This window comes from Artemia franciscana, chromosome 2 (genome assembly GCF_032884065.1).
Source record: "Artemia franciscana chromosome 2, ASM3288406v1, whole genome shotgun sequence".
NCBI lineage: Eukaryota > Metazoa > Arthropoda > Branchiopoda > Anostraca > Artemiidae > Artemia > Artemia franciscana.
The window spans coordinates 53,806,326-53,832,052 of record NC_088864.1 but is presented as its reverse complement, the minus strand read 5'-3'; the positions used below and the strand labels follow the sequence as shown (position 1 = coordinate 53,832,052).

Below are 25,727 nucleotides of genomic sequence, written 5' to 3'. Positions count from 1 at the left end.
CTTCAAGACGTCTAAGAAACTCAAGGGTATTTTTTTTTATTCTGTTGTGTATTAATAGCTGTAAATTACCTTGCACGAATTACTGTCTTCATAATTTTATAAATTTGATCAAATGATAATTCGCAAACAATGAAATACATAAAACAAAGTATAGGAACAGAACGTTGGGTAATATGAAACCGTTGCTTGAAAAAATGGCATTGGTGGCAGAACACTGGCAAAATACTTGTCTTCCCCTTATTTTTAATTCTTAAGAAAAAGACACGGTTTCAAAATTAATGTCTTGTCATTTTCTTTGTCTTTTTGAAGAGACTGATGCCGAAGAACTGTCTACTTGTTTCAGCAACATTTGATCAATGCAGTAGTGGGGTTGTAACTGAATAATTTTCCAATTGACACTTCATTCACAATACTCACTTCGAGCAATGCAAACATTTGGCCTTCTATCCTAAGCAAGAATATACAACTTTGGTTCAGACGGGTCTACCGATGAAGGCGATGTTCAGCTTACCATACGATTTCATTTTCCAGTATAAATTTCCTGAGCCGGCTGACAGACGAACATCTGGACAACTTCATTTGAGTGGCCACAACAATGTATGAGGCTAACATTAAAAAATTGTTGATGACAAAAAAAAGTGCCATCCCCCACATTGAACTATGTCTTTCTAATTCAAATATTTTGTTAATTTGTTGACATAAAATATAAACGTATGCTTAAAGGTGATAGATAACTATGATTCATAGTTATTCATATTTCATTCAAAAATTTCCTAGTTTGTTGCGTAGCTAATCCTAGGGCTTATTAGCTGTAAGGTCGCTTACAATCTTGATGATTACTGTCCGAAGCCACGTACCAAAAACAGCCTTATAATATTGAACTCGTGCTATTTAGAATGTGTTTGATGCTCTGAAAGTTCTAGCCTGCTTGGGTGCCACGCTTCTCTAAGATTCTGCTTCTGACAGGTTAGCTAAGTCAACATTTCCAACCATAATATTACGGGGTTTTCAGTAAAGCGCTGAATCTATTTCAAGATTGAATATTTCAAGTATTAACAACGATACTCTCTCTATCCAAAACGCAGTTTGTGACTCCATTCAATGTTTTTCAGTTTGTTTTATCCCTTCCAGTCAATAGTTCTACTGTTTAAAGGGTTTTACTAGTTTTACTTTTTTTGAGTAGTTTTTGTAGTAGTTTAATAGTTTTACTGTTAAAGCACCATCTTCTGCTCTCAGCAAATGTCAAATCGTTTGTGGGAACATACTGTAAGTAAGGAGCGATGTGGCTCAATAATAACTGAAACTCTAAAACAATGTCTTTGCAACAATGGACACACAAGAAGAATCACATTTTGATGCTTGTTCAATATGTATATAAAATTTATTAAGTCTAATTTTACACATCAAAAGTAACGAGCCTAAGAAGATTTGCCTAATTTTTGAAAAAGGGGAAAACACCCCCCAGAACAGCAAGTGATCTCAATGAGAATAATGGCATCAGATTCAGCATATCAGAGAACCTTACTGTAGAGGTTTCAAGCCCCTATGTACAAAAATGTGGAACTTTGCATTTTTTTTGCCAGAAGCAAGATCATAGATGCATGTTTATTACGCATATGAGGAGACTTGATCCCCCCCCCTCAGTACCTCACTTTTTACGCAAAAGTTGTTTTTAGAACTTTAAAAAAAGCTTCGTATTCTAGTTAAACGACCCTTGTGTTTTGTGAGTCATTCTTAAGTAATTGGAACAAAATATCAAACTTTAGCGCAAAGAATGAGATATTGAGGATGGGTCAACCCCCCATATATGACATAATAATTTCAGTTCGTTTTATGTTTCAATGTAACTCTTTGCTTTCAGTTGAAAAACCTTCTTTTTTATTTAATACAAGTAGGAGACTATATAGGTAGAATGGGTGCCTTGTTAGCACGACATTTGACTGAAATTTACCAGACATAGGTTAGAAATAATACCAAAGAAATCAACGGTATTAGGCCCGTGCAAAGATATTTTAGTCAATATAGAAGTTTCTCGACCGGTATCTGATCAAAAATGTATCACACTTAAGAAACTTATATGACAATAAGAAACATTCACATATTGTAAAACACAGTATTAATGATATACAATTCCAAGCTGCATCATGAGTCAGTTGCTTGGCTTTTTCACGGTTTAGCTCATAGTTGCTCAATTCACAAATGTGTCTTATCACGTTTGTTTTTTAGGTTTTATTTATTTTAGACTCTGAAAAAGACCCTTGAACGTCGGCCGGAAACAACTGCCATTTTTTGTTTTCCATCTGCAGCTCTTTGTTTTCCACCTGCAGCTCTTTGTCAAACATGTAGATCCCTAGCCCGTCTCCAACTCTTTTGATTTTGGTTATATGGCGAGCCACTAAGTCAAGTGCTTCAACTTGATGTCGCAGAAAGTAATCCTCCAAGAAGGCTGTCAAATGGTGGTCTTTATGCAGCTCTGCAGATGCATGCACGTCGAGCAGACTCTGAAAATTAGAAACTTCAATGTCATTTAAGTCTAATTCGCATACACACTTAGTTAGACATCAATATATAGATATAATCATTTTCAACCAAACACAGCTTGCTTCCTCTTTTATAACAAGTCATGATTGCTCCTTAGTGATGAGGGCTGGAAACCGATGTCCACCTAAGCACACATGTGAACTGGGCTTTAGGAAACTTATCAATCATGGAAATTCTTTCACTGACAGCATTTCAAAGATTTTAGTTTGTGGCAGATAAACTACTTCTATTGTCTTTTGAACCATCCGAAGTAAAGCATCCGTATTATACGAGCCAAATCTATTAATTTCATGAAAGAAAAATCTAGCAATTAGCCATGAAAATACGTTACTGCTTATTTTATAATATGACACTCATGTGGAAAATATAGTAGTAGATTTTTTTGCGCTCGCTTTTGTATCTGAGTATCAAGAATTTTATATTTATTTTAACTACACCAATTTTCTTTTATTTCGATGCTATAATCCTCACTCTTTCAAAAAAAAGGACAAAAAATTAGACAGAAATCTCTCACTCGTTGGTGAAAATGAAATGTCAGTCAGAGATAAATACAGAGAAGCAAAGAAAATAAAAAAAAGGGTTCGTTTATAAAATTTTCCCTCTTAGATTAATAATTGAGGTATGACGGAAGAGGTGCTAGCAGTTTCTTCGGTGTTGAATCAGGAATTAATCAGGGTTGTGCCTAATCTATTTGAGGGATTTTGAGAGACTATGTTCTAAGGATCAGTACTATTGCTAATGGACAACGTGGTATCAAATGTGAAGTTAAAAGTCCCTAAAATTTAACTATACAGATGATTTAAGTGCCAAGATAAAATTTTAGTAACATGAGTGAATTATGGAGGCATTGAGAGTGCAGGGTAAAAAAATGGGTGAAAATTCATTTTCAGAAGATTAAGTCGTTTAGCAGTCAGATGACACGGGTCTCTCAGATGACAGGCAAAAAAAACCGTAATATATTCTCTATTTTTAGGGTTGGAGAAAATATTATGCCCCCTTCTCAAAGGATTATAAGTCCACTTACCCTCTCCTTCCCTAAAAAGAATTAAAACGGACTCCTGTATGTATTTGTTGAATAATACTTTTTTAACAACAGTGCGAGTCTTTCTCTTGTGGTGATCAAAACCCAACTGGGCGTTGTAAAATTATTGAGGACAAATATTGGCTTGTCTTGTCCACTGTATAACCTCAAGTGATTGGCTAAGTGTTACAGATATATGTTAATGACTTTTGTGCAATATCTGGAATTACTCCAAATTCTGAAAATAAGGGAATGAGGAGAGTAATCCAAACTAATCTCCATTTAGTGCTGATCTCTTTTAGTGCAAGTTACTCCATAAAATGAACAGTTTTGACCGTGCTGACTGTGGTGTGGTCTCAGCTTAACATTTTCTTAGCTTAGTAATGTCTGCATTAGTCATAAGCAATGACATTCTCTTATAGTGCATAACTTAATGCAGTATCGGTGCACAGTTTTTGGAATATTACTGCGAAAATACTTTCGAAATTGTCAAATTTTTGGGATTTAATGTTTTTCTTTGGGCTTCGTTCTAGCTATTTCCAGCATAAGGTTTAGTTTAATTTAAGATCAAGAATTATTTGACAAGTTTAGGAAGTCGAAGACTGAATTCATTTATTAAGAAACATCGGTAGTTAAAAAAACTGATAATATATTTAATTTATTGAAGAGTGACTGCCCCCCCCCCTTCTAAATATTTTTATAAACGATTCAAGTGACAGCCCTTATCTTTTTGGTTTAAAATGTTGCACCGAATATTTGTGGACCGTAAACCGTATCAAGCAAGCAAATAAGCTGGTTTTGATGGTATGCTTTTAGCTTTGGATGGACGATAACAACTGCGTTAATAGCTTCAATATCCAGGGCATTTAGTTGAATTAAATAAAAAAAAATAAGTTTTTTAAATGAAAGTAAGGAGCGACATTAAAACTTAAAACGAACAGAAATTACTCCGTATATGAAAGGGGCTTTTCCTTATCAACGCCCCGCTCTTTACGGTAAAGTTTGACTCTTTCTCTTAACTCTACATTTTAAAAAGGTAAAAATATTTAGCGTAAAGAGCGGGGCGTTGAGAAGGAAAAGCCCCTTTCATATACGGAGTAATTTCTGTTCGTTTTAAGTTTTGATGTCGCTCCTTACTTTCATTTAAAAAACTTGTTTTTTTATTTAATTTCTGAACGTTTTTGAATCAATACATTTTTTGATTTTGGCTCTCCACAGAGGAATAATTAAAACAAAATTTGTATATTTATTTTTTTGGCTAAATGGCTTTCTCATAATTTTGATCGAATGATTTTGAGAAAAAAAGAGTGGGGGAAGAAGCCTAGTTGCCCTCCGATTTTCGGTTAATTAAAATGGCAACTAGAACTTTTAATTTTTTACGAATCTTTTTATAGATAAAAGATATACGCAACTTATAAATTAGCTTACGTAAAGAACTTTTGTATTCTCATGTTTTTATTACATATATGAGGGGGTTCACCCCCTCGTCAGTACCTCACACTAAAGCTTAAATTTTGTCTAAATTCATTAAGAATGACCCCTGAATCACAAAAGCCGCAGAATAAATAGTTGAAATTACTAAAAATACTTTAGCGTAAAGAGCGAGGTATTCGGAGGAGGTGAGCCCCTCATATGGGTAATAAATTCTGTTCGTTTTAAGTTTTAATGCTGCTGCTTACTTCCAGCTGAAAAAAAACTTTCATATTGATTTTTTCATTGCTTTTTTTAAGTAATGCTAGTAAATCCTGCACTCCCTTCATGGAAATTTTCTTCCCCCATGACAAATTCCTCGATGGAAAGTCCCCCCAGCATATCCCCCTCTTCTCAACCCCTGCCTCCAACCAAAAAATCCTCCTGAAAACGCCTGTACACTTCCCAATAACCATTACTATATGTAAGCACTGGTCAAAGTTTTGAACTTGTAACCCCTCTCACGGGGACTGTGGGGGAGTAAGTCGTCCCCAAAGACATAGTTATAAGGTTTTTCGACTATGCTAAATAAAATGGCTATCTCAAAATTTTTGGGGCCTAGGTGCCCTCCAATTCTTTTGGTCACCTAAAAAGGGCACTAGAGCTTTTCATTTCCGTTAGAATGAGCCCTCTCGCAACATTCTAGGACAACTGGGTCGATATGACCACCCCTGGGAAAAAAAACAAAAAAACAAACAAACAAATAAACACGCATCCGTGATCTGCATTCTGGCAAAAAATATAAAATTCCACATTTTTGTAGATAGGAGCTTGAAACTTCTACAATGGGCTTCTCTGATACGCTGAATCTGATGGTGTGATTTTCGTTAAGATTCTATGACTTTTAGGGGGTTTTCCCCCTATTTTCTAAAATAACGCAAATTTTCTCAGGCTCGTGACTTTTGATGGGTAAGACTAAACTTGATGAAACTTATATATTTAAAATCATCATTAAAATGCGATTCTTTTGATGTAGCTATTTGTATCAAAATTCCAATTTTTTGAGTTTTGGTTACTATTGAGCCGGGTCGCTCCGTAATACAATTCGTTACCACGAACTGTTTGATTAAATTGAACTTGAAGCTGTTGCATTTATGCTTATTAGTTAAATTCTCTCGTTAGTTAAAGAGTTCCCCCCCCCACTCTTTCGATAGATCTGCAACTACCTGTAATTAGCTATTGAATTAGTGCACTTACTGTGCTCTATTGGCAATAATTTGGGAGGAATAATTAATTTCTCGTAAACAAAACAAAAAAGTAAAAAAAAAACTTGCAATAAAAACAGAAAAGTAAAAAAAGAATTTAGAACTTAAAGCATGGGTCATGACTCCAAATGGGGTCGCGAGAGATTTTAACGTTAAATATTTAAATAGATGATTTTATAACATCAAGATGTGTATTTTTACAGATTTACTCTCACATAACTACAAACAAAAAAAGTTGGAATATGAGCACACAGTTCATCAGGACAATGATTCAATAACACTGATTGTAATTTAAACTAGTATAGTACTAATCTTCGCAGTTTTACCATATTGGATTATTTCTCCCTAGACTGGCTTATTTTAATGCTGAAAGGTGAAGATGTTTTTTTTTAATTTATCCGCTGGCTCGAATCTTGGTTAATTTTATTCTGATCTGGCTTATTTTTTGGTATGAAATGTTTTTTCGGGAAAAATTTGTTTCCTTCAGACCATTGTTTTCTTGGATCATTTGATTCAAATAATTTTTACGTCACATAACGAAGCTCTACTCTCTGTGTGCTCGAAAGGCCCGAAAGGACCAAGACCAGCTAAAGGCCTTTGAAACACTGTGTCGTCTAGTGAAGTCAATTGTCAGTGTTTCACCGTAACGAGATTCCATTTTTTCCTTTTTATTCACTAATTAATCAATTATTATATGCAACATGTTATTTTATATATTTATTTAATTTTGGGATAATAATAACTTTTAGCCATGAATAAATGGCTCAACTTATATATGAATGGTACTGACGCAGATAATAATGCTGCAAACTCTGCTCAGGAAGGAAAAAAATCTAAGGAAAGGAAAATCGAAGGAAAATTGGGACAAAAAATATAATGTACAATTAAGAAAATATGATAAGTGATCTCTTCAATTTTGCTTTACATTTCAAATTGTAACAGTAATGTACAATATCTTTGATCAGCAATGAATTATAGGTCTCAGAGAATATGAAACCTTAAAAAAAAATACATCTTGAATCAAAGCGATTTTTCATGCCAATAACCAAAATGATATTTTGAAAGACCGTATAAATCTTTAAACAAAGCAAAATAATGCTTTAAGATATATATGACTATTAATGAAAAATATTTACTAACGTCATATGAAGGTTCATACTGTATTACGAAAAAAAATGGCGTTCACCATTCAAATAAAATCACCATTCAAGTTTTATTCAAGTAAAAGATAAAGTAAATATGCCAATGATATTAAAAATTTCTCTGTTAAACGACATTAGTGCAATTTTTTGCAAGAGCTAAAGAATTCCCAAAATTTTCAACTCAGTTGAACGAAACAACTGATATTACTAAATTAGGTCAGTTGTTAGTATATGTCAGGTACGTCTATAAAGATTCGTGGAGGAACATTTTTTTTTGGTCCTATGAAATACATATATAATTATATTGTAAAGTTGAAAAATTTTTAATACTAAGGGTTTGGAAAGAAAAAATGGCTGTTGAATATACTGAAGATGGGGCAAAAATATTTGGTTTTAAACAATTTTTTCAAACGGCTCATTTTGATCATGTAACTTTTAATCACTGCCTTATTCACCAAGAGGTCCTTGAAGTAAAAAAAAAAAAAAAACTTAGCACCAGAATTAAACGATGTGTTTCAAGATACTCTTAAGATTATAAATTTTGTCAAGAGCCATGCCCTTAACAGCCATAAATTTTCAAACCTCTGTAAGGATATGGATTCCAACTACAAAACTTTATTATTACATACAAAAGTAAAATGGTTGTAAAGAATTTGAAGTTTAAGAATATATTTGTTATTAAAGGACGGAATTGACATATTTTCAAGCCAAGCGAAAATGTTTCAAAATGGCTTATGACTATCCAAGATGTGTTATCTGTCTTGCAAAATTAAATAATCTCAACTTGTATCTCCAAAAACTGCAATATATTTACTTTAAAGGATAAAAAATTGGAAGATTTATAAAAGTAAACATCAACATTTGGTAAAGTATGGTAGAGAAAAAAATCGTTCGAAATGTTTTCCAGTGTTGACAATTTTATGACCAAGAGAAATCATTCAAAAATATTTATTGCAAAAATTATTATAGATCCCTTAAAAGCGCTAGAAACATAGTTCTGTACAGGTTTTATATTAAATATTGATTTCAAAAAGGTAGCTTGGATTCAAAAACTGATTCAGGTTGGTCTACGTCAGATTGATCACCTGTCACTTAAAGCTCAAGAGAAATCTGCTGAGCGTTCGAGTGACTCGAATTTGAAACTAGAGTTTCCAAAACAGCCCTTAACTGAGTTCTGGATCAAAAGCTGAACTGCACACAAACGCTGATATAGCGCTAAATGTTCTTCTGCCATTAGACACTATATATTTATGTTAATTTACTTTCTCAGCTTTAAAACATATTACATTTCAGCATTATTCATCGCTAAAGAATGTTCAAGAGGTCTTACATTCAGCAGCATCAAACATTCAACCGAGATTTAATTCGTAATGCAACAAGAAAAAATAGGCATATCCCCCTATTAAAATTTTTTCTTTAATTTTAAAAACTTACCACTCGACACCTGCGCTCGAATGTATTCGAGTGAACTATGACGTTCACAGATTCCCTTTATTCATGTTACTGCAAAAAAAAAAAAAAAAAAAAAAAAAAAAAAATTGGTGAAAACTAGGGCACATAATTTTTGTAACTATAATAAATACAATTTTTCGACTTTTTGTGCAATTTTTGATTTTAGATTCTTGTATGTTTCTAAAAAAATTTCTAGTAATATATATTTAGCAATGCATAAATGGGGTCGTGATTGAAAAATGTTTAAAAAGCTCTAAGCACTCTCAAAATAGGTTTATTAACCCATTGATAAATATAAATGTAGATAAATATAATAAAAATATTCTATTTTGGAAAGCACATATTACGATTTAATTAATATCTTAGCAAATTAATGAAACAAAAGCAAAAAACACAAAAGTATGTGTTTTGGGAAACAATTTAATAACTGTAATCTTTTAATAAACAATAAAAACAACAAAGTTGGAAAGTGGAACGTGGAGTTGGTCTATGAATAACACGTTTTTCTTTCAAATAAGTAGTGGAGGAACATTAGTTGTGTAAAATTATTTACCTGATACACTTGTTTCTCCAACTCTAAGGAATGCTCCATGGCATGCAAGGGGGAATCCCACTCATCACGCTGGGGTTTATCGATTGGTTTGCAAGCAACTCTTCCCCCTCTCTGGGACTGATATTCTATGAACTTATCAGCGTGTGTCTTTTCACCCTCTGCTTCTTCCTTGAAGTATTTGGAAAAACCAGGGAGGGCTACATCGTCTCGGTTGAAAAATAATGCCTATAAGATTTTCTTTTCATTTCAATGGGGAATGAACCATTTAATTATTTTTATTAAGCTTACCGCTATGACGATTCCTTTCAAGGAAAGATAAATGAAAACATAAAACACTTAAAGTTTGCTACCAACAATTTTCTTGGTTGTCATGGGCTTTTTTCTTTTGAGAATTCATAATTACGTATGTAGTGGCAGATTGGACTTTTTCCTTTACAAACATTTTAGCTTATGCTCTGAACTTAAAAGAGCAGGTAACTTATAAGAGTAGAAGCTGGCAGTAGTGCAAAAAAAGTGGCAGATTGTACTTTTTCTTTTACAAAACATTTTAGCTTATGCTCTGAACTTACAAGAGCAGGCAACTAATAAGAGTAGAAGCTGGCAGTAGTGCAAAAGAAAGTGGCAGATTGGACTTTTTCCTTTACAAAACATTTTAGCTTATGCTCTGAACTTACAAGAGCAGGTAACTAATAAGAGTAGAAGCTGTCAGTAGTGCAAAAAAAGTGGCAGATTGTACTTTTTCCTTTACAAAACATTTTAGCTTATGCTCTGAACTTAAAAGAGCAGGTTACTTATAAGAGTAGAAGCTGGCAGTAGTGCAAAAAAAAGTGGCAGATTGTACTTTTTCCTTTACAAAACATTTTAGCTTATGCTCTGAACTTAAAAGAGCAGGTAACTTATAAGAGTAGAAGCTGGCAGTAGTGCAAAAAAAAGTGGCAGATTGTACTTTTTCCTTTACAAAACATTTTAGCTTATGCTCTGAACTTAAAAGAGCAGGTAACTTATAAGAGTAGAAGCTGGCAGTAGTGCAAAAGAAAGTGGCAGATTGGACTTTTTCCTTTACAAAACATTTCAGCTTATGCTCTGAACTTAAAAGAGCAGGTAACTAATAAGAGTAGAAGCTGGTAGTAGTGCAAAAAAAAGTGGTAGATTGTACTTTTTCCTTTACAAAACATTTTAGCTTATGCTCTGAACTTAAAAGAGCAGGTAACTTATAAGAGTAGAAGCTGGCAGTAGTGCAAAAAAAAGGGGCGGATTGGACTTTTTCCTTTACAAAACATTTTAGCTTATGCTCTGAAATTAAAAGAGCAGGTAACTTATAAGAGTAGAAGCTGGCAGTAGTGCAAAAGAAAGTGGCAGATTGGACCTTTTCCTTTACAAAACATTTCAGCTTATGCTCTGAACTTAAAAGAGCAGGTAACTAATAAGAGTAGAAGCTGGTAGTAGTGCAAAAAAAGTGGCAGATTGTACTTTTTCCTTTACAAAACATTTTAGCTTATGCTCTGAACTTAAAAGAGCAGGTAACTTATAAGAGTAGAAGCTGGCAGTAGTGCAAAAAAAAGTGGCAGATTGGACTTTTTCCTTTACAAAACATTTTAGCTTATGCTCTGAACTTCGGAAAAAAGAGCAACATTCACATTCGATTGAGAACCGGGACATGCTTGACACTGCAGCAATATAAATATTCATAGAAGACGGGCAAACTTGTGTAAGTAATTAAATTAAAAAAACTAGTTTTTTTTAACTGAAAGTAAGAAGCGAGATTAAGACTTAAAACGAACAGAAATTTCTCCTTATATGAAGGGGGCTGTTCCCTTCTCAACACCCCGCTCTTTACGCTAAAGTTTGAATCTTTCTCTCAATTCTACTTTATCAAACAGCAAAAACTTTAGCGTAAAGAGCAGGGTGTTGAGAAGGGAACAGCCCCCTTCATATAAGGAGTAATTTCTGTTCGTTTTATGTTTTAATGTCGCTCCTTACTTTCAGTTAAAAAAAAGTTTTTTTTATTTAATTTCTGAGGGTTTTGAATTAATGCATGTTTGATGCCTCGCTCTTTACACTAAAGTATTTCTAGTAATTTCAACTATTTATTCTACGGCCTTTCTGATTCAGGGATCATTCTTAAAGAATTGGGACAAAATTTAAGCTTTAGTGTAAAGAGAGAGATATTAACAAGGGGACAAACCCCCTCGTAAAAGTTTGTAAGTTGCAGCCCCTCACACGGGGACTGCGGGGAAGTAAGTCGTCCCCAAAGACAAGGTTATTAGGTTTTTCGACTATGGTAAATAAAATGGCTATCTCAGAATTTTGATCCAGTGACTTTGGGGGAAAATGAGCCTGGGAAGGGGTCTAGGTGCCCTCAAATTTTTTTAGTCACTTAAAAAGGGTACTAGAGCTTTTAATTTCCGTTAGAATGAGCCATCTCGTGACATTCTAGAACCAATGAATCGATACGATCACCCCTGGGAAAAAACAAACAAAAACAAGAACAAAAAAACAAAAAACAAAACAGAAAAAAAAAACACGCATCCGTGATTTGTCTTCTGGCAAAAAATGTCGAAACTTCACATTTTTCTAGATAGGAGCTTGAAACTTCTACAATAATGTTCTCTGATGCGCTGAATCTAATGGTGCGAATCCCTATTTTCTAAAATGAGGCAAATTTTCTCAGGCTCTTAACTTTATTATAATATTAATCTTGATGAGACTTACATATTTAAAATCAGTATTAAAATGCGATTCTTTTGATGTAACTGTTGGTATCAAAATTCCATTTTTTAGTTTTTCGGTTACTATTGAGCCGGGTCGCTCCTTCCTACAGTTCGTTACCACCAACTGTTTGATTTTAAATATATAAGTTTCATCAAGTTTAGTTTTACCCATCAAAAGTTACGAGCTTGAGAAAAAGACCCGTGGGAGGGTCTTCCCACGGAGAAATTTATCATGAGGGAAGAGAATTTTTATGGAGGGGGTGCACGATTTTTTGTATTATTTAAAAAAATGGGAAAATAAATAAAAAAAAGTGTTTTTTTTTCAACTGGAAGTAAGGAACAGCATTAAAATCTAAAACGAAATATAAGGGCGTTCGTTTCCTCCTCAATACCTGGCTCTTTACGCTGAATTATTTTTAGTAATTTCAACTGTTTATTCTACGGCCTTTGTGATTCAGGGGTCATTCTTAAAGAATTGGGACAAAATTCAAGCTTTAGCGCAAAGAGCGAGGCATTGACGAGGGGGTGAACCCTCTCATATAAGTAATAAAAATACACAAATATAGAAGTTCGTTATGTAAGTTACGTACATTTATTACTAATAAAAATGTTCGTAGAAACAAAAGTTCTAGTTGCATTTTTAAGTAACCAAAAATTGGAGGGCAACTAGGCCTCTTCCCCCACCGCTTTTTATCGAAATCGTCCAATCAAAACTTTGAAAAAGCCATTTAGTCAAAAAGAATATACTAATCTCGTTTTAATTATTCATTTAAAACGTTCAAAATTAAATACAAAAAAATTTCAACTGAAAGTAAGGAGCGAAATTAAAACTTAAAATGAACAGAAATTATTCCGTACATAAAAGGGGCTGTCCCCTCTTCAGCGTCCCGCTCTTTACGCTAAAGTTTTAAAAATTAGAACTGTGACAAAGAGTCAAACTCTAGCGTAATGAGTGGGACGTTGGGGAGGGGACAACTCCTTTTATAAACAGAATAATTTCTGTTGGTTTCAAGTTTCAATGTCGCTCCTTACTTTCAGTTGAGAAAACTTGTTTTTTTATTTATTTCTTAAAGAATTGAGACTAAAAGTCAAACTTTAACCTAAGCTACAAGGGATGAAGAAAGAGCAGGTTTCTCATATAAAGAGTAATTTCTATTTGTTTTATGTATTAGTGCTGTTCCTTAATTTCAGTTGATTTTTGTTTTCAAAAGTTCTGATCGTTTTTCAAATCATGCCAGAAATTCTCCCCTCTCCCGTGTAAAAGTTCACCTTGAAAAATTTTTCACAACGAATACCCCCCCCCAAAAAAAATTAAAGCATATTTCCCAATAAAAAATTCTTCATGCAAGCAAACTTACATTGCACAACTTACAGCCCTTTTCCCAGGAGCTTTGGGGGGTCATGTCATACCCATAAGAATAATTATTAAACCTTCCATGTATACCGAATTAAATGGTTATATCAAAGTTCTGATCGGGCATCTTTGGGGGAAAACAATCATGTGAGAGGGGATTGCTGCCCTTCAAAGTTCTCGGTTACTTAAAATCAGAAAAGCTATAGCTTTTTATTTCTGTTCGGATGATATTTCTATCTATCTTTCAGGACAATAGTTTGATACAGCGGACCTTGAAGAAAAAATGAAAATAAATAAATACGCATCCTTGACTTTCTTTTGGCAAAAAACTAAAAATCTTGCATTCTTTAGGTAGGAATTTGAAACATCTGTACTAGAGTTTTCTGATATGCTGAATCTGATGGTATGTTTATATCACTCTGACATCAGATTTACTTATATATTTTCTTTTCAAATCACCTTTTTTCTTCTGTATCACTCGTTTCTTTCTTCTGCAGGTTCGCATTGCTATCCTCGAATGTCCTTATTTTCACTTTTTTTTTATCACCTCTCCAATTTGGTTAACCCTCCTGGGAGTATCAAACAGTTCGTGGTAACGAACTGTAGTAAGGAGCGACCCAGCTCAATAGTAAACGAAACTCTAAAAAACGGAATTTTGATACTAAAAGATATATCAAAAGAATTAAATTTTTATGCTGATTTTAAATGTATAAGTTTTATCAAATTTAGTGTTAAAAAATCACACCATCGCATTCAGCTTATCAGAGAACCCTATTGTAAAAGTTTCAAGCTCATATCTACGAAAATGTGGAACTTCACGGGTGTGTGCTTATTTGTTGTTTTTTTCCAGGGGTCATCGTATCGATCAAGTGGTCCTAGAATCTCGCAAGATGGCTCATTCTAACGGAAATGAAAACTTCCAGTGCCTTTTGAAGTGACCAAAAAATTGGAGGGCACTTAGGCCCCCTCCCACGCTAATTTGTTTCCCAAAATCAACGGATCAAAATTTTGAGATAGACATTTTGTTCAGAATAGTCGAAAAACATGATAACTATGTCTTTGGGGATGACTTACTCCCCCACAGTCTCCGAGAGAGGGAATGCAAGTTACAAACTTTGACCAGTGTTTACATGCAGTAATGATTAATGTGAAGTGTACAGACGTTTTCAGGGGGATTTTTTGGTTAGAGGGGGGGGGTTGAGTTGAGGGAGCTATGTGGGAGGATCGTTCCTTGGAGGAATATTTCATGGGGGAAGAGAAATTAAATGAAGGGGGCGCAGGATTTTTTAGCATTATTATAAAAAAAATGAAAAAATAAATATGAAAAAGTCTTTCAATTGAAAATAAGGAGCAGCATTAAGACTTAAAAAGAACAGGAATTATTACGTATATAAGTGGTTTACCTCCTCGTAATACCTCGCTCTTTACGCTAAAGTATTTTTAGTAATTTCAACTATTCATTTTACAGCCTTTGCGATTCAGGGGTCATTCTTAAGGAATTGGGACAAAATTTAAGCTTTAGTGTAAAGAGCAAGGTATCGACGAAGGGTTAACCCCCTCATATACGCAATAGAAACATACGACTATAGAAGTTCGTTACGTAAGTTAATTCGTAAGTTAAATATATATTTTTTACAAATGAAAACATTCGTAAAAAGATAAAAGTTTTAGTGCCTTTTTAAGTAATCAAAAAATTGGAGGACAACTAGGCCTCCTCCCTCGCTCCATTCTTCTCAAAATCTTCTGAATAAAAACAATTTAATCATTCATTTGCGGAGAGCCAAGATCAAAACATGCATTAATTCAAAAACGTCCGGAAATTAAATGAAAAAACTAGTGTTTTTAGATCAAACAGTTCGTGGTAACGAACTGTAGTAAGGAGCGACCCAGCTCAATAGTAACGAAAACTCTAAAAAAAGGAATTTTGTTAGCAATAGCTGCATCAAAAGAATTGCATTTTAATGCTGATTTTAAATATATAAGTTTCATCAAGTTTAGGCTTACCTATTAAAAGTTACGAGCCTGAGAAAATTTGCCTTATTTTAGAAAATAGGGGGAAACACCCCCTAAAAGTCACAGAATCTTAATGAAAATCATACCATCAGATTCAGCGTATCAGAGAACCATACTGTATCAGTTTCAAGCTCCTATCTACAAAAATGTGGAATTTTGTATTTTTGCCAGAAGGCAGATCACGGATGCGTGTTCATTTGTTTGTTTGTTTTTTGTTTGTTTTTTTCCCCAGGGGTGATCGTATCGACCCAGTGGTCCTAGAATGTTGTAAGAGGGCTCATTCTAACGGAAATAAAAAATTTTAGTGCCATTTTCAAGTGAACAAAAAATTGGAGGGCACCTAGGCCCCCTCCCACGCTAATCATTTTCCCAAAGTCATCGGATCAAAACCTTGAGATAGCGATTTTATTCAGCATAGTCGAAAAACCTTATAATTGTCTTTGAGGACGACTTACTCCCCCACAGTCCCCGTAGGAGGGGCTACAAGTTATAAACTTTGACCTGTGCTTACACATAGTAATGGTTATTGGGAAGTGTACAGACGTTTTCAGAGGGATTTTTTTGGTTGGGGGGAGAAGTTGTTGAGAAGAGGGGGATATATTGGGAAATTTTCTTGGAGTAATTTGTCATGGGGGAAGAAATTTTCCATGAAGGGAGTGCAGTATTTTCCAGCATTATTTAAAAAAAAACAATAAGAAAATGAAAATGAAAGTTTTTTCATCTGAAAGTAAGGAGCAGCATTAAAACGAACAAAATTTACTACGCATATGAGGGGATTCGTCCCCTCCTCGGTAAAATTCTAGTTAATTGACATCTTGCTATCTCAGAAAGGGTTTCAGGGATGGGTCTGCAGGCTAAAGTATGTCCCGAGAAGGTATTTTAAAGTACCCACTTCCACTCCTTCTCCCTCCAGAGGGCTCTGAAATTTTTCTACATGACAGGTCTATAACCTATTGAAATTTTGATAAAACAACATTTCACCTTAATTTTCAGTTACTAGTTGCTTTTTCTCTGCCTTAGTTCTGACAATGCAATTCCTGTTATTTGAGTAAAAATTTGAGTAAAATTTTTTTCAAAATTTAGAAAATGTATTTGCATATATTTAAAACATTATAAAATGGAATTGAGCAAAGTTATGAAGCTGAAAACAATTTTGTTGTACTTCAATTAAGCAAAAGATATATTTTACTAGGTTTCACTTTTATAACACACATATTTTTAAAGGTCATCAAAGGTCAGGGACTTCTAGAGGGAGAAGGAGTGGAGGTAGTTGCTTCAAAATACCTTCCCGGGACATACTTTAGTTTGTAGATTCATCACTGGAAGTTTCATTTTCCTAACCTAAACCCTTTCTGAGATAGCAAGAAGTCAATTAACTAGAATTTTACCATATCTTTTACCAATTAAAACGTTTGTAAGAAATTAAATGTTATAGTTGCCTTTTTAAATAACCAAAAAACTGGGGGGGGGGTGACTAGGCCTCCTCCACCGCTCCTTTTTTCCCAAAATCATTTGATCAAAACTATGAGAAAGCCATTTAGCCAAAAAAAAAAAAAAATGCAAATTTTGTTTTAATTATTTGTCTGCGGAGAGCCAAAATCAAAACATGCATTAATTCAAAAAAAGTTCAGAAATTAAATTAAAAAAAACAAGTTTTTTTAACTGAAAGTAAGGTGCGACATTAAAACTTAAAACGAACAGAAATTACTTCGTATATGAAAGTGGCTGGTCCCTCCTCAACGCCCCGCTCTTTACGCTAAAGTTTCTTACTGTTTTAAAAAGTAGAGTTGAGAAAAAGTGTCAAACTTTAGCATAAAGAGCAGGAGGGACTCTTTCATATACGAAGTAATTTCAGTTCGTTTTAAGTTTTAATGTCGCTCCTTACTTTCAGTTAAAAAACTTATTTTTTTTTTCATTTAATGAAAGTAAGGAGCGACATTAAAACTTAAAAGGAACAGAAATTACTCCTTATATGAAAGGGGCTTTTCCTCCTCAACGCCCCACTCTTTACGCTAAAATTTTTACTGTTTTAAAAACTAGAATTAAGAGAAAAAGTTAAACTTTAGCGTGAAGAGTGAGCTCCTTTGACTTGAAGGTACAGTAAACAGAAACAGTCAGATACAGTAAAAATAGGTAACTTACTTACCATCGACCTGTATACATAGTAAGCATGGAATTCCATATTTATTTGTTTATTGACCATTCCTTCATTCTCAGGATGATAATTTTGTCTGCTTCTGCTTCCTTGCATTTTTATACTCATCTTTCTTTGGTACTGTTCAGTTCGAATCTGCGCCAGAGATGAAATCAATGGACAGCACATTATAGGTACTCTAGTATAGCACAACATTGGGTAGCACACGATAGGGCAGCACTGTATAGATACTAAAGCACTTATTTTGTGATGGACCAACATGAAAATACTGACCTGCTTTGACATCGTATTATCAACGTTGAAATATTCTCTTCAAGAGTAAACGCGGGTTACACTGGTTCAATTAGGTAGAAGATTGGCTTATATTTTCACCAGGATCCTTATTATAGGATAAATTCCCAAAAGATATGTAAATTAGCAGTTTTAATAATCGTTGTACAGTTTTTTTTTTAGAAAGTCAAGACTCTTTCCATGGCAAGTTCTCATTACTTGATAAGTTTTGAGGGTTGAGGAAGGAGCAACCCCTTCAAGTCATCTACAAACTTTATTTCCATCTATTTGCTAATAACAAATACTATCTGTTAATAGTGGGTAAATTCTAAAACTTACAACCCTTTTCCCAGAGACTATGAGGCATTTTTATTTGTTTGTTTTAGTTGTTTGGTGGAAAAAATTATACGTAAATAGTGGGCAGATTTCTTAACTTACAGTCCTTTCCTCAGGATTTTCATAAAAAAAAAAAAAAAAAAAAAAAAAAAAAAAAAAAAAATGAACACACTTGTGATCTTTCTTCTGGCAAAAAAAAAAAATACAAAATTTCACATTTCAAAATTTCTAAATTTCGAAAAAATGCAAAATTTGTGTATGCAGGAGCTTCAAACCTGTTTGGTGGTGTTCTCTAATATCTTGAATCTGATTGTGTGAATTTCGATAAGATCACTCTATGTTTTTAGGATGTTTCTCCCCTTTTTCATAATTTGAACAAAATTTCTCAGGCTCGTAACCTTTGATAGGTAAAATTAAACTTAATGAACTTTGTCTATTTTGAATTGGCATCGTTACCATTTTGTTACCACGAACTGTTTGATAACTAACCTATGAAAAACAACTATCCATGCTGATTACGAGTATTTTTTTTTTACTGTAAAAAGTGTTTTGAATCCCCTTTACTGAGCCAAAAAAAAAATGAAAAAAAAATGTGAAGCAAGTAAAAAAAGAAAAAAAAACGCGTGTCAGAATTTTCATTTCGACTGCCTCTTTGAGAAGAGATTGAACGGCAACGACCAATAAAATTCGCTAAAAAGTATAGACAAACTAAAAAAGTATTAAAAAGTAACAAAAAAGTAAACTAAAAGTAAACTAAAGTAAACTAAAAAGTAAAGTAAAGTAAACTAAAAGTAAACTAAAAGTAACAAAAAGTAACTAAAAAAGTAACAAAAAAGTATTAGGCAAACTAATTTATTAAGATAAATATTTATTTATGTTGTGCCTGTCAAATAAATTCATAATATAATAAGTGTTTTCTGTGCTCTATATAATCACCACATTCCTTGACATCTCCCTAGTATTCTTCAGTCTCAATCAGGGAAGCTCAGCTTTGTCATCCTTTTCTGCTTTTTCTGCTCCAGGATTATTTTCCTTTCCAGATTTACCAGATGAATCATTCTCATTTCTGGCTTCGGCTGCACTACTGATATCAATTGCTGAATTATGGTCGCGTTGAGTTTTGTGTTCCTTTTCTTGTGAAGCTTCACGTCCAGAAGGATATTCTTCATTCTCTTCAACTAACGAACTTTCCTTATTTTCAGCTCCAGTATTGGAAGCAGAATTTCGAAAAAAAAATCTAGAACACGTTTTAAGATAGTCGCAAAGCAGCCTATTTTGATCGTAAAAAGTGCCGGGTTCGCACTTAAAATGATAGTCAGCTACTTTCCAGTATCCACCAGTAAGTAAAGGTGTTTCTAGACACCAGTAAAACTCTACACATCTAGTGGGATCTGCGGAAGGACCCAGAGTTGAACATCTCATGTTGAATTCTGAAAAAAATATACATCTTGAAAACTACCAAATGATTCAGCATTCCCTTAATAGTCGTATGTTTGAAATTAAAGCCAAAAATAATATTATCATATTATCTTGAATTTTTCCGTCCATTTTCGGTCTTTACATTTAACTCTCTGATTTTGCTGATATGGTGTTAGTTGTTTTTTTTTTTGTCCAAAACAAACTTGAATTTCCTCTATTAGCCGTCTTTTGTGCTCTTTCTTTCAGACATCACATGGTTAACATATTGAAAAACAACTTTTAGTATGCCAACAATGCAAACTAATTATAATAAATGTAAAGAAGACAGTATTGGAATTCACAGTCCCTACCAGCGGTACTGATGTTCATTTCATGGCTCTTCAGCCAGGAGGTGCGATGGGGCTATACTTTTGCACACCCTTCTTGTTTTCTTTCCCCATATTCCTCAAGGTACCCATTTAGAGCTGGATCGACTCTGACTGAGCTTAAAGCGTCACGCCACTGACCCCCATTCAAAGCCAAATAACCAGCAACTGTAGGACCCAAACCCCTATCTTCACGGACAAAGGATTACAAGTCTAGCATGCTGACAACTCGGCTAGAACGGCTCTGATAGAGAGCCGTTATGGCTCCTCTTATAATAGAGAAGTATCATATTTGTATAAACAATTTTTGAACATGTGACAATCCAAACCCTTTGGTTTTAGTAATGCTACAGGACAGAGATGGCCGATCCGCCATTCGCAGGCCGCGTATGGTCTGCCTTGATCATTTTTTTTTTGGGGGGGGGCTGAAAGATTCATAGCACTTTACAGAATATTATTCCCAGTGCGGGGGGACTACGGGATTCCTAGTAGTTTGCAAAATATAATGTGTAGTGGATTAAAAGTATACATTGTTTTTACATCCGTTTATTCCAACATCAACTTTTGAAAGATATGGAAAAATAAACATTGATTTGGAATAAAGTTTCGAAATATCAGCAAAAAATAGACTTGCGTTATAAAAAAATACATTTTTCAAAATCAAGAAATCTAGCACAGGAAGCTATTAGCCCTTTTGGTTCTGCTTCCAATTGCTTTTTTTTTCGAAGAAAAAACTTACCAAGCACAAAACACACTCAAAAATAATGTAAGCTATTGTAGGACGCCATTCCAGAGTGCAATATTCATTTGCAAATAATTATTTTTTTAATGGTGCCGTGTTTCATATTTTTTATATTTACAAATCCTTTATTTTTCATTTTTTACGTTTTGTGATTATTTGTAACTTGCATACAGCAACATTATCAATATAGTATCTATTTTATATATATTATTTATGTTTAAATGCAAAAATGATGGTTAAAAAAAATTATTTATAAGTAATCCAATGCATATTTCAATCCAATTTTCAATGTAGGCCCGCTAATCCAGGAAGGGAACGATTTGATCGGGAACAAATAGCAAGAGAAATGATTCTTTGACTAACCGGCTCAGAAAAATGTGCTGATTCCAAATATGCAAAGGTAGCTCCTCTAGCTATTTCAAAAATATGTTGTTTTTTTTAGGTTGAGGTTAATTTCGAGGGGGTGAATTTCGTGTTTCCATATTTAGGCGTACAACAACAAAATTAATGTCTAGAATAGTGTAATAGTACACAGTGATTATGAAAATCACTTTTATTTGAACGTAAAATTAAACTTGGGTTTGTTGAGGTTGAGGTGGATTTTAAGGAGGTGAAATCCATGCTTCCATATGCTTCCATGTACAAGTGTACAACATCAAAATTGATGTCTAGAATAGGGTATTAAATCATGATGATTATGAAAATCACCTTTATTTGAACGTAAAACTAAAACTTAGTTTTTTTAGGTTGAGGTTGATTTTGAGGAGGTGAAATTGTTTTTACATATAAAGGCGTACAACGACAAAATTGACTTACAGGATGGTTACTAGATCACGGTGATTATGAAAATTACCTTTGTTTGAGCGTATAGTCAGAAAAGAAAATACTACTATGATGTAGTACCCTATTCTTGACATCAATTTTGTTGTTATACGCCTTTATATGGAAAGACGAATTTCAACTCCTCAAAATCAACCTCAAAAACCATAATTTTTTTGTTTTACTTTAAAATAAAGAGTATTTTCATAATAACCATGATAGTACCCAATTCTAGGCATCAATTTTGTTATTATACGAGATTATATGAAAAAACGAATTTCGTCTCCTCAAAATCAACCTCAACTTCAAAAAACGTAATTTTTAGTTGTATGTTCAAATAAAGGTTATATTCGTAATCGTGTGTTCTAATACTCTATTCTAGACATCAATTTTGTTGTTTTACACCTTTACATGGAATCACGAATTTCAATTCCTTAAAATCAGCCTCAACCTCAAAAAACCTAAGTTTTAATTTTATGTTCAAATAAAACTGATTCTCATAGTCACTGTGATCTATTACCCTATTCTAGACGTCAATTTTGGTGTTTTACGCCTATATATGGAGACACAAAATTCACTCCCTCAAAGTCACCCTCAACATAAAAAACACATATTTGTGAAACAGCTAGATCAGCAAACTTTACATATTTGAAATCAGCACATTTTTCTGAACCAGGTAGTCTATATCTAATATGGAAGCAATAACTTATCCAGAATTTTATTGGGGGGGGGGGTAGAATTTTATCTTTGGGTTACAACAAACTTTTAAAGAATCATCAAAAATTTGTTTATATTCATTTTGTTTTACGTTTTTAAATGTCGAACAAACAATTCGATTTCGTAAGGGGGGGAGGGTTCAAACCCCCTAACCTTCCTGGATACGGCCTTGTACGGGAACAAAGATTTTATACTCAGCCCGCTTGGTTATGGTGTATTCCTGAAATAGTACGCAAAATCATTTGGGTTGTTCATCCCTGTTATACAAAGAGTTTCATTGAACCCTTGACGGAATATAATTATTGTTATTATTCATGCTATCAATAAGATGAAATTGTGGTTGTAGGGGTTAACCATAACTTTATATTATCTTATATTTCAATGTTTTGTTTAGGCTGTCTTAAAGGTTCATTCGTCGGTTGGGACCTAGTTATGATAATTTTCGTAGCTCGACGATACACTCAATTGTTAAAAAAAAATATTATATGAGCAACTACTGAGCAGTTACGGAATTATCACTTTACTGAATCCCTAAGTTGACTGGCTAAAAATATAAATAAAGTCTTAAATCCACGGGTATGCCGGACAGTCTTGCATTTGATTAAACAAATTATACATTTGATTATACCCCTTATTTGGGGTATAATCATTTGATTATGCCCCTTATGCATTTGATTATACCCCTTATTTGAAACAAACGGCTCCTCTCAATTGGTACCCTTTCAGAAGCAATGCTTCTTTTTTTCTACAAAAAGAAATTTTCTTCTTAAAACTTTGTACTGCCAACAAAATTAGTATTAGCACTAGAATTCATATGCTTTTGCAAAAGCCCATCCAAAGCCAGTGTTGAGAAGGAGGGGTAACGACAGGGATGGCGGCCCTCCGGTTAAATGAACTCCCATAAAAATCAATAAATAACGGATGAGACGTTCGTGTCTGGTCCCACGAAAAGTACAAGTAGGTAAGAATTACTTTCGTTGTCGCCGAGTAAGGAAAAAGCCGAAGAAATATAGTAAAATTTCAGTCTTAAAAATAAAGACATGAAGTAAACATAGATGTAACTGGGAATGGGTTTACTTAGTCACATTATATGTTCCAGCTATGTTAGTACTTAACAGTTTTCTAGTGCTTCGAAAAACATTTAATCTTAACAATCCCCTAATTTACCCAGGTTCCAGCTATGGCACTCACAAAAAAAGAAACCATGTGCGTCTGAAATACTCAATTATGGAGAAAATATAAATTAAAAAATATTTCGTAAGAATACTAAGAAAAAAGTACCAAAGCATGAAGAGAAAAAACTTTGGTTATATAATCAGAAAAATTGGAAAACTTTGTAGTATTATAATATTAAATTTATAACATTATAATATTAAGTTATAATATTAAATGCTTTAAATTTCATTTTCTTTCTTTTTTTTCATTTTAGAAGCACTAAAAAAAGTAATAATTACATAAAGCGAAAAACATAGAAAATGGAAACAGTCCCCCAAATCCTTAATATTGAACTTTAGGTATATCCTTTGTTCATTTCGTCCTATAAAAATGCTCTATTTCCTATTTTTGTCCGTAATCAGAAGGAAAAATTAAGTCCGTTGCGGAATATACCTCTGTCGATAAAACGCGACAAAATCATTGGAGGGAATAACTACTAACAACTATGAAGTGCGGCTCTTACCTGAGAATAGCTCAAAAATAAAAAGCTTGGGAATTAGCATATTGTGTAAATATTACAACTTATGTCTTGCTTTCGTCAATATCTTTCACAATCTTCGACCCCATATCCGGCAACATGAAAATCAACTTCAGTTTTCCGAAAATGATTAAAATAGTTGATTAATATAGAAATTATTATACTTAATGGGGGGGGATGATAAAAAAAAAACTGGATTACTTTCGGATGGCTCTTACAGATCATACTTAAAACTGTGATTTTTAGGTATTTCTAGAATAAAGGTTTGTGTCAAAGATGTCGTTTTGACATGAGGCAGGAAACAATGCTGCATTACTACTACTACTACTACTAACAACTCACCGTAGTACTAAGCCGCTTGATGCCAACAGAGCTACACACGCTCCTCCTCCATCACAATATATTCAAAGCCTCGGTCTTTACACCCTTTCAGGAAGCTCCCATTTCCTTTAAATCTTTCTTTATGACTTATTCCCACTCCAAACCGACATTACTGACAAATAAAACCCTAGTGGAATCTTTTGATGTTTTATGACTTGTCTGAATTTCTCACATTTTCTATGCCATTTGTCTATATTTGTATTTTTGTTTTAGTCCCCTCCTAAATTCTTCACTTCATACAAATCTTGTCCCTCCCAATACCCTCCCCCATCAATACTAAAAAAATCCCACGTACCTTCCAGGTTGCACATTCTTTTCCCTCTTAGTTCAACTTTTGGATAATCTTTGTTCTTAACCCCCCCCCCTCAAATAAAAATTGACTTGATTGTCCTTTTTCGTCTCATCATTGCATATGGCCGATCTGCATATTAATAGCCAGTATTGACTATTATGTTCTTCAGCTTGACCTTAATTATAAGTTTTAAAGAAAGAAAAGACCTACTGACTGAGACGACGATTCTCAGAAAAAGGACCATTAACCGAAGACCCATTGTTAATCTTGGAAGTTCACTTTTCATACTAAACACAAATTAATATATTTATTAGTGAGAAACGTGTCTAAACGGCAAGATGGAATTTGCGAAAATCTAATTGGCTACTAAACAAATCTCTAAATGGAAATTTTCTCAGAAATTATATATTCATTTTCATAGCCGGGAAAAATGTTCCAACAATTTTGATTTTTCGTCAATTGATTTCATAATTGCCAAAACTAAAGTTTTTGTTTAATGAGAGAGAATGTGAAACATACCTCTTTCCGGGTCTTTATATATTGGTAGCTTTTGCAGAGGTATGAGGAGGTAGAAAAGATCAAACAGAATTGAGACAACAAATTTTCAAGTACTTCTAGTTAAAAAACTGTTTAAAAAACCTGTACAGTTAGGTAATAAATTAAATTGAAGCTATATTATCCAAATAGAGAGTTTATTTACACAACTTTTTTTTAAACTTAGATCTTCGAGTAAAGAGCATTACCTAAAAGAAATTAAAAAAACAATGTCTTTTGATCACTTATTCACAATATTATGAAGTCTATGATACACCTTTTCGTCATGGGCAGAGCGTTGTCATATTACAGGAAATATGGAGGGAAATTCTTCTTTGATAGAACTAACTAAAACTTTAATTGAAACCAAAACTTTAATAAATTAAAATTAAACTTGTTTTGAATTTTTATAATTCAGTTTGGTAACACTGAACTGTCAGTGACACTAGTAGTTTTGGTTCCAAATGTAAGAGAAATTCGCTGGAAAGACAATCGATAATAAAAGATGTTTTTGCCATGAACAGCCTATGTGCTTAAAAATA

The 25,727-nt window shown here is 33.6% G+C and overlaps 2 protein-coding genes across 2 annotated transcripts; both read right to left on the bottom strand.

The window, feature by feature from the left end:
• Nucleotides 1-527: 527 nt before the first annotated feature.
• LOC136043693 (soma ferritin-like) lies at nt 528-18,089 on the bottom strand. Its single transcript, XM_065728588.1, has 3 exons — nt 17,609-18,089; nt 9,385-9,609; nt 528-2,501 (listed from the first exon to the last, which is right to left on the bottom strand). Exons 1-3 carry the CDS (start codon nt 17,900-17,902, stop codon nt 2,223-2,225), a joined length of 798 nt encoding a protein of 265 aa, XP_065584660.1. The 5' UTR covers nt 17,903-18,089; the 3' UTR covers nt 528-2,222.
• A 970-nt stretch (nt 18,090-19,059) lies between these two features.
• On the bottom strand, nt 19,060-24,979 carry LOC136034348 (uncharacterized). The gene is made up of 2 exons (XM_065715481.1): nt 24,862-24,979; nt 19,060-19,653 (listed from the first exon to the last, which is right to left on the bottom strand). The coding sequence occupies exons 1-2, from the start codon at nt 24,935-24,937 to the stop codon at nt 19,199-19,201; spliced, it is 531 nt and encodes a 176-aa protein (XP_065571553.1). The 5' UTR covers nt 24,938-24,979; the 3' UTR covers nt 19,060-19,198.
• Nucleotides 24,980-25,727: the final 748 nt, after the last annotated feature.

What these genes read in the sequence shown, in the direction of transcription:
- LOC136043693 (XM_065728588.1), bottom strand. Translation starts at nt 17,902, where the DNA reads ATGTCAAAGCAGGTCAGTATTTTCATGTTGGTCCATCACAAAATAAGT. An exon ending in ACTATGTATACAGGTCGATG is followed by an intron (nt 9,610 to 17,608) that starts GTAAGTAAGTTA and finishes AAAATCTTATAG; the next exon opens with GCATTATTTTTCAACCGAGA. An exon ending in TGGAGAAACAAGTGTATCAG is followed by an intron (nt 2,502 to 9,384) that starts GTAAATAATTTT and finishes TCTAATTTTCAG; the next exon opens with AGTCTGCTCGACGTGCATGC.
- LOC136034348 (XM_065715481.1), bottom strand. Translation starts at nt 24,937, where the DNA reads ATGAAAAGTGAACTTCCAAGATTAACAATGGGTCTTCGGTTAATGGTC. An exon ending in GAGAATCGTCGTCTCAGTCA is followed by an intron (nt 19,654 to 24,861) that starts GTAGGTCTTTTC and finishes TATTTTTTTCAG; the next exon opens with AATTCAACATGAGATGTTCA.